A 12,322-nucleotide genomic window follows, 5' to 3' on the forward strand; every position below is an offset into this window, starting at 1 on the left:
TATTCTTTGCAGCTACTAATATAGCTAGTAATTTAGCCTCTATAGTAGATATAGTAACTGTCTTCTGCTTCCCTGCCTTCTAATTAATAGCTCTACTATATAGTAGGTAAAGATAGCCTTCTAAGCTCTTATAATCTAAATAGTCATCATATATAGCATTACTAGCCACTATATAGACTTCCCTACAACTATATTTAATAATATATCTTATAGAATGGTTCTGGGTCCTCTGTAGGTATTAGATTATATAATTTACTAATTCTATATGCTTTAGTAAAGGGTTAATAAGATATTCTAATAGGTTAGATATTACCTTCATAATATCTAGCTAAGTAATTACTATAGGGTATATACATAAGCCTACCTTCTATTAATACTTATAGATAACTTTATAGCTAGCTTGCCTGTTAAATTTAGTAAGAGATTCACCTATAGTAGGTGTAGTTAGTGGGTTGCTTATTTATAGATAGTATTAGTCTACCATCTTATTAATATAGGCTGCCTAGTTAATCTATAGTATTTAATTAGCCCTATCTTACTAAATCTAGATGCCTAAGAAGGTGCTAGTATCTCCTAAATTATGGAAATTATATTTAGCTTATAGGCTAGTAATCACCTAATCTATATATAATTTTAATTCTCTTCAGTAGAGAAATAGTATGTTATTAATAAATATTATAATAATTATCATATTATTAGTATAGAGGTATGTATCTTTATTAATAGGGTAAAATCTAAGGGATTTAAGAGTTCTAGTTAGCTCTTGCTGCCATAAATAAGGTAATCTATATAGACTATAGAGGGCTTAATTTAGCTACTAAATATAGCCTTATTTAGAGTATCTAGCTGCTATCTAGGTATATACTTCTTTATCTAGAAGGCTGTTAATAAAAGTATTAGTTATATTAAGTTATTAAATATCTAGATTAAATATAGCTATCAGTACTATAAGTATCCTAAATATTTATATAGCTAGAGTTATTATAGTAGTATCTTCCCTGTTTAGAACCTATAAGTTACCTTATATATAGAGTTATCTCTTTATCTTTAGTAGATAACTGTTATTATTAAATTATATATAAAAACCTATATTAATAATAATACCTACTTTCTACTAGGAAATCTAACTTTCTTCTAGGTATTTTAGGCCACTAATATATTAAATTCCAGATCTATAGTGGTGTAGAAGAGGTCCTTTAGTAGATGGTTCTTAATATCTTAATAGCTTTTAGGAGGTAGTAGAAGCTTGCTTTAGTACTTCCTACCTAACTAAGATAGCCTATCTAATACTACCTATAAGAAAGCACTAAATAGATAGTATATATTCTTTATCTTCTCCTCTTTCTTCTTATATTAAGTGCCTGTTTCATCCACACATAGGGTGTATATATTTTTCTTAGGCTTTCTCTCCTATTTATAATATAGAATATTATCTATTAAGAAATCTCTGCATATCTCTTTAGAAGGCTATAGAGGTAGTTTATATGCTACTAGTTCTAACTATTCTTCTAGCTCTAGGCTTATTTAATTAAGCATGCTAGTAAGAAGCTGTCTTCTAGGGGAATTATTATATTAGTAAATTAGAGAGGTATCTGCTATCAGATCTTATAGTTCTTTATTATTATTATTACTAGGTGTTTAGGGCCTTTAATTAGTTTGAATTAGAATAGCTGTATATAGGCTATCTTCCCATGCCCCAGGGATTCATTAATTAATAGTGTGTATAGGCATATGGATAGGCTTAGTAGAATATGCTAGATTCAGTGATAAAGTTAGTTTAGGTATTAGTAGATGATATTTATTACTTTCTACTGCCTTCTATAATTAGTTAATTTACTTACTACTTTTACTTATATCTGTGATATTTACCCCCTGAGATCTAACTTTAATATTAACTTTAACCTTATCTCTTACCTCACCCCCTGAGGAACCACCCTTGTCACGGGCTAGAAGCCTTAGAAACCTATGACCTAGGTTTGGACGGTAAGAAATCGCTAAAGGAGAAATCTAGCTAGGGCCGCGGCGGCCGAACATAGGAAGAAGTGTGCGAGTGGTCTGTGGGTCACGTGACGAATCAGATTGCTACATTGATTAGTACGAAGTCACGTGACCTGCAGCTGGTGTCCAGTTTGGATATGACTTCGCGAGGGCCGAACAGCCTGAGCACTCAGCGGGCCCTGCCCGCTACATAGCTGATGAAAATGCATGTTCATGAACTAATAAATAAATTAAAAGAAATTTAGTTTTATTAATATGATGTATACCTATTTCTATTAATATTAAGGCCTTCGGCCTATATGTTAAGGTGTCTACTATGCAGGGTAGAAGGCCTGTCAGTCAGGTAAGGAAGAAGGTACCAAGTCAAATTATGGCAAGACTGTTTCTTGAGGTACCCTTAAGAATCCTTCATGAAGCATTCTATTTAATATATAGCCTCCCTAAGAAACTTCTAAGTCCTTGTCAAACATAATCAATGATTTGGAATTGAATATGAGGACAACTTATCAGCTGAAGGACTAATGCAAGAGATATGCACCTTATGCTGCCCAAAAGAGGGGGAACACAAAACTATATAATAAATCAAGTCACACTACTGATTTCATAGTGGAAAGAAACTGCTTCTCCCAGGAGAATATGTCAGGTGGGTATAACCTTAAGGAAACTGGAAAGGGAAGTGCATGGAAGAAAAGACTGTAACACTATAGAAGTGTTTTAAAGGTCGAAAATAAGTAACATTAAGAGGTTAAAGTAGATGAGAGGAATATAGAGGTATATATAGAGGAATAATTCTTCTATCTATATAGAATTAATTAAAACCAGGAGTAGCATGACTGCTGTGACCATTAAGGATTAAAAGGTAATATTAACTAATTATTTGTGAGGTAGTATTTGGTTTAAATATATTAGTAAGTCATTCAAGACCTAGGTTATTATTAGTCTAACTATTATCACTAAGACTAAATTAATAGCCTTTGTTCTTTAGTGTAGCTTAATACCACTCTTCTTAATGCTTTTTCCTAGTTAAAATAATTTATAGTAGAAGAACCTATCCTAATATATTTACTGCAATAATGGCAGTAATTCATTCATAATTTCTAGGCTAGACTAATTTGGTATTAGGATTTTGAGTTTCTAAGCCATAGATAACTTTGGCAGTTGATATAATACTGTTACGGCACACTTGCAGTCAGCATGGAATGGTTGGATGAGGCTTATGAGAAAGACAGTACAGTCTGACATACAATCAGGCTCGAGACCAGGAAGCGGTTAAGTCACGTGACGACGGTCCCTAAATGCCAAGGGAAGATAACGGTCCATAAGGGACTGTGACTACATAACACCACCATGGACCTTGGGAGAACAGTCCATAATGGGACCTCATGACAGCCTCAGGGTATGGACTGAAAGGGAGGAACTATATAAGAACACTCATTACCATTGTATCTAGGACTCTTAGTTTAGTTCTTCGCGTTCAATATCAATAACTTACTTGAGTACAAGTTCACTAGTCCAATTCGTCAGTTACTCTCTTACTATTAAGGATATGTCCTTAATAGGCCTTGCTTCTATTCTTGCTGTTCATTGATCTTGTGTTACCTTTGGATTGTCCCTGATCTCCGGAAGATCATTGTATCACAGTGTCAGACACATACTTGGTCGGTATAGTGTTAGGCTACCTGGTCGGTAGGCCTCAGGCAAGTATTGGATATAGTCCATGGGCTATATCACCCTCTTCCCAAAGTAGTTGACTAGAAGAAGAACAGCGAGGACGGATCCCAGGGTGTGACAAATACCCATTTAGAATCCTGTCTCATCCATATTATAGATATCATGGTCAAGAATATCATATTTTTGTATAGTATTTTGAACCAATCGATACCACCCCTGAATAACCTCTGGATCCTCACATTTTGCACGTTGGTAATCATATTTTTTATTATATTTTGATCAAATATCATGATGATGTTTAACAAATCATTTAACCCATCTCTTACTAATATGGGCTGGTGATGTCAATGAGGCTTTTAAGTGTGTAGAAAATAAACGCTCTGCAAGATATCGAACCCTTAATATCTGGGGAGGTAAGCCACATTCAGCCATATCAAGGATCTAATCTTTAAGAGTTTGCTCTTCAAGATTAGTTAGTTTTTGAGAATTTGCAAGGATATCTTTGCAGGAGGGTCTTCCTTTATATCAAGCATAAAAGGTAGTTGGAGGCACGCCAAACGCTTTAGCACAGGCAGTTTTTAATGTGAAATGGCCCTTATTCTAAGCATCAAGGGCCATTTTCATTCGCTCATCCTTCAATACTGAAGCCATATTGAATATGTTGAAAAAATCCCCAAAAAGTAGGAAAGATATGAAGTACTTGGGGGTTCCACAGCTGACTATACCGCTCGGTGTCGTGTGCCGTTCGGTGTTGGATTACGTTATGGATTGAAGCGGGTATTATGTAATGGAAAACCAGCCTGATTCAGCTACCTAATAGGTCTTACAGGTTACCCATCTAAAACTTGTCAGAACTAACGGTATCACAAACGGTATCATTCCCGTAAGCATACAGTCATTCATTTACCCTCTAATACAAAACACTATCTCACTATGCCTAATCAGGAATTTGATGGGCAAGAATCTTCTAGATATCTTCCCTCTCATTAACTTAAATACACTCCTTAGATAGATTAGAAGATGTGTGAGATCATATACTTCAGTATAAAAAAATATATCGCTCATTTTGCTGCTATCCTGGCTGGATAGACTGTATGATCCATCGTTTCTGGTTCGCATGCTGCATAGCTAGTAGGCTTGACCCACCAGCTCTGACAAAACTATTACCCACCGCGGGTTGAAGAGTTAGACCTAAAACCCAACCCATTTACGGGTTGGGTCGGGTCGGGTAATGGGTCTGATGGGTTCTGCCGAAGTCTAGGTGTCTCCTTCATGCACCGTCACCTGATATTTCCATGTGATCTCATCTCTATAATCGTCTCAATCGTCACAGAGGACATAAAAGGATATTGAATATGCCTTCCACTTTTCAAACCCTTTTGATCTTTCCTTTAAGTTGGTTCTGTCTCATCTCAGTCGTTGTTGTGCATACTGTTACGAGTATGCGTGGATGGACTTCGGATCTGGACAGAGCTTGAGAGGATTCTGGGAAAGAGCTGGGCTTGCAAACAAGTCAAAGAAGTGCGAGCATTTTTATCAGAGCGCATCCCCACGCTCCTGGACTCTTTCTTCTTTTCCTCTCTAGCTTCGATACTTTCGTCAGTTCGTACCGAATTGATTTGTTCTCTTCGATTGACCCATAACACATACTAGCAATACTATTCGAGCTTGCTCTGATGTCAGACTATCTGCGATTCGTACTTCCTCATCAAATGGCCAGTTGGATCTTCTTCAACAACATGGGCCCAGGCACCTGCAAAATGAATTACAAACATGCCCTTTTCCCACTTTTTCTTATGACTATCATAGCAACCTATCTCTTCGGGGAAAGCGTTGATTCTCCACTGAGGGATGCGGATGGCATGCTCAATAAGAGGAGTCTTGCTCTGGAGAAATTCCGCCATCGATTCTTGGTCGTTCCATGATTTTCCGCTGTTTTTTGCCCTTTCTCTGTCATGCACAGCACGAACAGCGTTGAGAAAATCTATAGAACGCGGTGATGATCGAACAATAAACGACCCGTCATTGAGACCATTGCTCGAAGTCGGTCAGTAGGTATGCCTGAAGGCCCTACTCTGACTGATTGGAGACTTACCAATCATCTGTCACTATGAAATCAATCATGTCTGGCACCGAAGAACTTGCCAAGCTTTCAGAGATGATATCTGCCAGGCTCATAGTGGTGTTGGTAATAAGCGTGTCGAAATCTATCCACCAGATCCAATCGTACTGTGAAGTGTTGATGAGACGCTCAATCATATCGAACTTGAGCCATGTAGTGCCTCGTGTCGAGTGAGATTCATAATCCACATGAAGATCATATCCATGAAGCTGAGCATAGTCTAAGAGCATGTTAAAAGTTAGGACCTTATTCAATGTAGATCTTTCAGTAAAATAGGCTTGAACTTACAAGCTTTATTCCGCAGAGAGATATGAAGATATGACTGTTGCTTTGTAATGAAAGTTACAATTGCAAGGTGAAGTTTTGTTGGGTCACCTTGGTCTTTTATGCTGTTAAGTTTTAACCAATGGTTCCGACCCGCTATGAGCTGCCAGGCCAAAAATATGATTAATAAGAGGAAGACACCAGTTGCTCGGACTGGTCGAGGTACTCGAACGTTGCATCTGGTTTTGCGATTGCCCTTGGCAGAGGGGAAAGCCCGTGGCATAGTGCTCCTCGAGTAAGCAGCATATACTATCTCAACATATTTTTCTCAGACAATATTCCTATGACAACAGGTTGTCCAAGTCCCCTATGTCCTTAGTGTCCTTTATACAAGTTCAGACTCAAAGTGCAGACGAATCTTCTATGGGTTTAATGTTCGATCTGGAGTTTATAGGTTACAGATTCATGTGGCACAATGTGTTAGGTGCCTCGAAGTGGTTGCCTAAGCAGCGACAAAATGTACCGAAGTAACCTACGCGGGTCTCATATCATTGAGCTGAGAGGTCAAAGCAGTAATTCTTGGTGACACGGATAAATTTGACTCGGTGTGCTCGTGCAGTGTGTATTCCCTCTTCCTAGCCCCCTCTTTGCCAAAACCAAGGTTCCATCGACATAAATGCTTTAATGAATTAGTATGAGGATGCCAGAGATTTGTGTGGAGAATTCTTTGAAACAAGCTCAAAGAGTACAGAGCATTTTTGTTTTTGGAAGGGAGTGCTTATTGTCCTGGTGTAAAAAGAGGACCACAGCACAAACGGCTGTTGGATTGGTTGAGTCAAGACCAGCGCTTTTCATCTGAAGGATGAGCTATTGTAACATGTAGTCAGTCCATATCGTTGTCTGAGCCAGAAAAACATTGGTGACTGCTACCCATCTGCCTACTTCCTCCCCATTTTTTTGAATATTCGTCTACCCTGCCTTCCACGAAGTTGCTGATGGCTTGGTCCCCAGTCCCAACTTTTCACCGGTCGTTGATGAACTTTCAGTGTGTACAACCCAAGACATTGAAACAATGATATCATATCTATCTTGAAGCCCCCTTGAACATGCGTCCGATGAAGATACTCAGAATGTATATGTCTTAAAGACGCATTAATCTGCTGGAGTCTTGATGGGCTTCTTAGGTTTACGTGAAAGAACCGTGATCGCATCAGATGCCGGCTTAATAGTAGGTGCGACTAGGTTACGTCATGCTGTCACAGTGTTCCAGTAGCCCCCATTAAAGAAACACTGAGCCAGCTCAGAGGTCAAACGAGGTTCTTTTATGTAAATAATCCCATGAATATTGTTACGGGGCACCCTCACAAAGGACTAGGGAAAAGTCCCATGGGAGTTACAGGTCTTCTCTGACAATGGAGTTGCGGTGAACAGCAACTTCTATGACTGCAGACCTCCTGCAGACCTCCTACAGGGAGTATGCGTCTAGCATGCTTCTAGGAAGGAGTTCGTGTCTTCAAGAAGACTCAGCAGCTGAACAATTCAATAGCAAAGACCCCTCAACTCATTATGTCTTGGTCATGATAAATAGTCTTGGTGAGTTGTGCATTGTGATCCCCAAGAATCAGTCTTGTCCTGAATCTGACTCTATTGTTCCCTTCCGGTGGCATCTGCTTCTTCTTACCTAGTTAACGGACCCTTATTCGTTGTACATCGCTTTACAATAAGATATAGTTGATTTCTGCAGTAATATCAAAGTACCCTCTTTTAACTAAATATCTTGTATATCCAAGAGTAATTACTTATTCTTGTTACCAAGACATTACAGCCAAGAACTCGCGTAAGTTTTACGAATTATAAAAGTCACATACACACTAATTCTTGCCCTAAAATGGCCGAATGGGCCGGCCCATGGGTTCTGCCTAGGTCTAGCGTCAACAGTGTCATCGTAAGGAATCGCGGCATGCGCTGTTCTCAACCGCCCACCTTTGACATTGTGTATGACATAGATCTAATCTTTCAGAGCAGACTCTCCGCCGTGAGGGATGTTTATGGTGGGATTAGCAGAAAGAAAGACAAAGGGCTGCTGGGCTGTAAGCTAATGGCGCTGTATGTGCGGAAAAGGATCTTTTTGCTCTTCATCAGCTGAGGGACTTTCAAGAAGATTCTGAAGGCCATAAATTTAAGGACAAGCTATAAGCCACACTGTGTGAGCAGGTCCCAGACCATATTAACACTCTTTACATATACATTAATGTCCAGGGTGCAGCTTTGGAGGTGGCATAAGCATTATTAGTCATGAATTATAAGGCGTTCCCGACGCTCGCTGTACTAGGTAGGGCAAACATTCTATCTGGCTCATAGCTATCTATTATCACTGATTGTGCATGACAGCTGCTGGGCAGTGGTTAGAACAAGGATAAGTATTACAATAGGTGTAAGATTACTAATAAGTAAGAGTACTCTGTGAAGGTGGAGTAATAATTCTAATCCCTGTTGCTGCTCTTTAATCTGGCCATTCTATTATGCTTCTGCTCTGTCTATCTCCCTTCTTGAAGAGATGGTCGCGCCGTTCACTTGCTGTTGGGTGTCAGTAGTAGAGGCTCGGCCGTGCAACCAGTCATACCCAACTTGATCGAGCCGGCGATTTTTCATAATCCATCGTTAATGTGGCAGCACAAAACATTTACCTAAAGGACAGTATTGCATTCCAAGGATCAGTTTCTTCAATACTGTCCGAAATGCCGCGAGGCATCCGTAACTAGGCATCCGCAAAACCAAAATTGGGTCCTAGATCACGACCCAGAAACCAACCCAGCCTGGGTCTGGGTTATAGCAGTTCGACCCAGACCCAGTAATTGGGGCCCCAGAAAACCCAGCTGTCACAGGCTACGGCCTGGGCTGTGGTTGTCGGCCATGCCCTCAACCATAGAACATTCTAGAAGAACCATCGGGAAGAGGTTGGAACCCAGCGGAAGCTTAGGAACATGTATATAAGAAGGAGAGGGAGATGTATCTTCCTATTTCTCCAAGTTTGCCATATTCGTTAATATAGGATTGCCAGTTGAAAACAATACTGCCTACGCCCGTCTCACAGCTATAACTCAATTCAGACCCAGTTTCTGCTTAGTCGGCAATTTCTGTAACCGACCCCGCCATCTCAATGAAAACCGACATCTCAATGATAAAATTTCCCAAAATTGTATGCTTCTTAGAATTTATATCATTTATCAACACCACCATGCTGGAATCATATTATGATATAGAAGATTGAATTGAGGAAGCCATGCGCGCATTAAAACGCCAGAAAAAACCTAATTTTTCTAAAACTGCGCAAGAGTTTAATGTCCCAATGCAGCGGCTTCGACGCTGCTGGAATGGGATACCATCACATTCAGATAGAGCCCTAACCAATACAAAGCTTACTGCCGCGCAGGAGATGGCTCTTAGGCAGTATATTAACAAGCTTATCAAGTTGGATATCCCTCCGCGGCCGCAGCAGATTGGTAATGCAGTAAATTCTATACTCTGTCACAGACATACTGATTCCAACAACCCCTCCTCCTCAGATTGGTGAAAAGTGGACAAAACGCTTCCTTAAACAGCATCCAGAATATTAAGTTAGAAGGTAAAGAGCTATTAAGGTTGAACGGAAGCAAGCACACGAGCCCTGGGTCATTGAATCATGGTTCCATAATATCAGAGGGTTAATGGATAGAAACTGTATCCATCCCTGAGATCTATACAACTTTGATGAGACTGGCTTCCAGATAGAATCGGTAAAGATCAATGGATTGTTACTAGGGAGTTTAAGAAGACTCCTTTCTCTCCTAGTAACACTAATCAAGAATATACAACTATTGTGGAAGCAATTAGTGCAGATGGTTATTTCATCCCACCTTTTATCATCTTTGGAGGCAAGTGCATACTAGCTGGATGGTTTAAGGTATGTGGTGAGCCTGACTATATAATTAGTATATCAGAATCTGGATATATCAATGATCTCCTTGCATACCAATGGATTCAACATTTCAAGCGTCACACGCGGCGTCGAATGGTAGGCTTAAAACGCCTACTTCTCTGCAATGGATATGGTTCCCATATGACCTACAAAGTCATTGAATTCTGTGAGAAGCATAATATTATCTTATACTTCCTTCCTCCGCATACAAGCCATCTCCTTCAACTACTTGATGTTAGTATATTCCATGCGTATAAGCACTAGCATAGTGAAGCTATCCAGGATGCTACACAGACAGGATGCAGAAAGTTTACAAAGGTGGAATTCTTATCCGCTCTCTTCAAGATACAACGCAAAACTTTCAAACCTCATATCTTAAGGCATACTTTTAGCTTGACTAGCATCAATCCCTGGAAGCCATCTATTACCATTAGGAGGCTACAAGATAGTGAACTTTTTGCAGATGAGGAGACAAGCCAATCCTCCTTTTCTATCACCAACACACCTAAAACAGTGCGTTAATTTGATAGATTTAGTCATCATATGCTTCAACTAGAGCTAGAGGAGGAAGAAGCTTTCTATACCTACCTTTTGAAGCTTGTACAAGCCTCAAAAGCATAGGCTAGTCTAGTAGATAAGCTTACCAAACAGGTAGCCCAATCTGATGCTGCAAAATAGGCACATCAACACTGTGCACAAGCTTCCAGAGCCCATCTACATAGAGGTGGAATAGTACAGAAGGAAGAGGTCAACCATATCAAACATGTGAAGCAAGAATATGATAAGTTAGTAGAGAAGAATTGATTACGGCCGCAGTGGAAGAAGGTAATGGTGGAACTTCAAGAGTACTGCCTAGCAAAAGGAATAATTATTCAAAAGTAAAGAAAGGTGTGAAAGACAGATAAAACCTAGTAGTTATCATTTCTATATATTTTATTAGCAAATTAGAACAGGAAGGTTGCCTATTTCTTTATAATAGTTTATTTGTTAAGAAATTTTATCATTGAGATGTCAGTTTTCATTAAGATGGCAGGGTCGCGCAACGCGTGACCCCAAATACTAAGGCCTAGTCTGACTAGGCCGCAACGTAGTAGGGGTCGGTTAGTAGTAGTAGTAGTAGTAGTAGTAAACCCTCTTCTTCCTCCTCTTCGTCTTCTTTCTTTCCCTCTCTTCTCTTCCATCTCCCCCTTTCTCACACACACACTCTCTCTTTCCACAAATGAACTACTGATATAAGAGGAAAAACAACACGAAAGAGAAAAAGGAGAATAAATTATCATGGCAGAGAGCGATTCTCTTATCTCAGACCCCTCGGACTCCCCGGAATCCCCCTCTCAAATGATCGGCAGGCGCAGAAACCGCCTCGTGAACATCATCAGGCAGAACAACCTCCCTCAACTAGGCCTCGAAATGGTCCGACTCAGGTTCCAAAGGTCGGAACCTCGAACCTGAACCTGAGGTTCTCAGTCGGGTCGCGGTTCCATCAGGTTTGACCCAAGTTCAAACCTGACAGAACCTGATTTGCATAATTTTGCCAAGATTTTCCTATTTTAGATGGATAAAATAATAATTCATTAAGATTTTATACTGTAACTTACTGCTATTATAGTCAAAACATCTATAAACCACACAATGTCACCACATCCCTTGTGAAATTATATGAAATTCATCTATATATAGAATACCTAGCATAGCCAATATTATATCCAATCAGATTTAGTGGCCTCGAGGCCCTTAGTAGTTAATTCTAGTAGAAGTTATGGTTGATGTATTATATAAAGTAAGAAATATATATTTTACACTAAGTACTTCACCACCATCCTAATCAACATTTCTTTGAATATGTTTTAATAGCCATCATTAGAATTAAACAGGCTAATTAGAAGCTTATATAGGAATACTAATATCCTATATTTACTCTATATATTATATATTTATTACTTGAAAGCAACAAGACTATATACTTAGGGTCAAGGACTTGGGCAAAAATTAAGATTAAAATGACTCTTCATGTGGGTTAAGATAAGGTTCTAGGTCAGGTTCCAGGCTAGGTTCCTTAGGTTCTAATTGAGGTCTGTTAGGGTCCATCAGGTTTGACTTAGGTTTGAACCTGATAGAACATATCTAAAGGGGGCCTTAGCTGCCTCACTAACTAATTATCATATATATAGGTAGATAGCCTAGTCTATATTAAAATAGATATATTAACACCTTTATTCAGCTCATATTAGCAGCTAATTCTTATAGTTTTTCCTATTTCCCTTAGTTCTAGCTTACTTAACCTCTAGTAATCTCTTCTATCCTTCTCT

General features: G+C 39.2%; 1 protein-coding gene across 1 annotated transcript, besides 9 other annotated features; it reads right to left on the reverse strand.

Moving 5' to 3' along the window:
- Nucleotides 1-994: part of a mobile genetic element that runs on past the window's edge.
- A 1,707-nt stretch (nt 995-2,701) lies between these two features.
- Nucleotides 2,702-3,100: a mobile genetic element.
- Nucleotides 3,101-3,786: 686 nt separating this feature from the next.
- Nucleotides 3,787-4,299: a mobile genetic element.
- A 1,049-nt stretch (nt 4,300-5,348) lies between these two features.
- NFIA_043830 (uncharacterized protein) lies at nt 5,349-6,021 on the reverse strand (the record flags this gene model as incomplete). The annotated part of the gene is made up of 2 exons (XM_001267460.1): nt 5,349-5,613; nt 5,765-6,021. 2 exons carry the CDS (start codon nt 6,019-6,021, stop codon nt 5,349-5,351), a joined length of 522 nt encoding a protein of 173 aa, XP_001267461.1.
- Nucleotides 6,022-9,317: 3,296 nt separating this feature from the next.
- Nucleotides 9,318-9,626: a mobile genetic element.
- Nucleotides 9,610-9,861: a mobile genetic element.
- Nucleotides 9,849-10,532: a mobile genetic element.
- Nucleotides 10,041-10,232: a mobile genetic element.
- Nucleotides 10,533-11,115: 583 nt separating the features above from the next.
- Nucleotides 11,116-11,140: a microsatellite.
- Nucleotides 11,116-11,141: a microsatellite.
- The last annotated feature ends 1,181 nt before the right edge of the window (nt 11,142-12,322 follow it).

Source organism: Aspergillus fischeri, genomic scaffold (assembly GCF_000149645.3).
Source record: "Aspergillus fischeri NRRL 181 1099437636244 genomic scaffold, whole genome shotgun sequence".
NCBI classification, from domain to species: Eukaryota; Fungi; Ascomycota; class Eurotiomycetes; order Eurotiales; family Aspergillaceae; genus Aspergillus; species Aspergillus fischeri.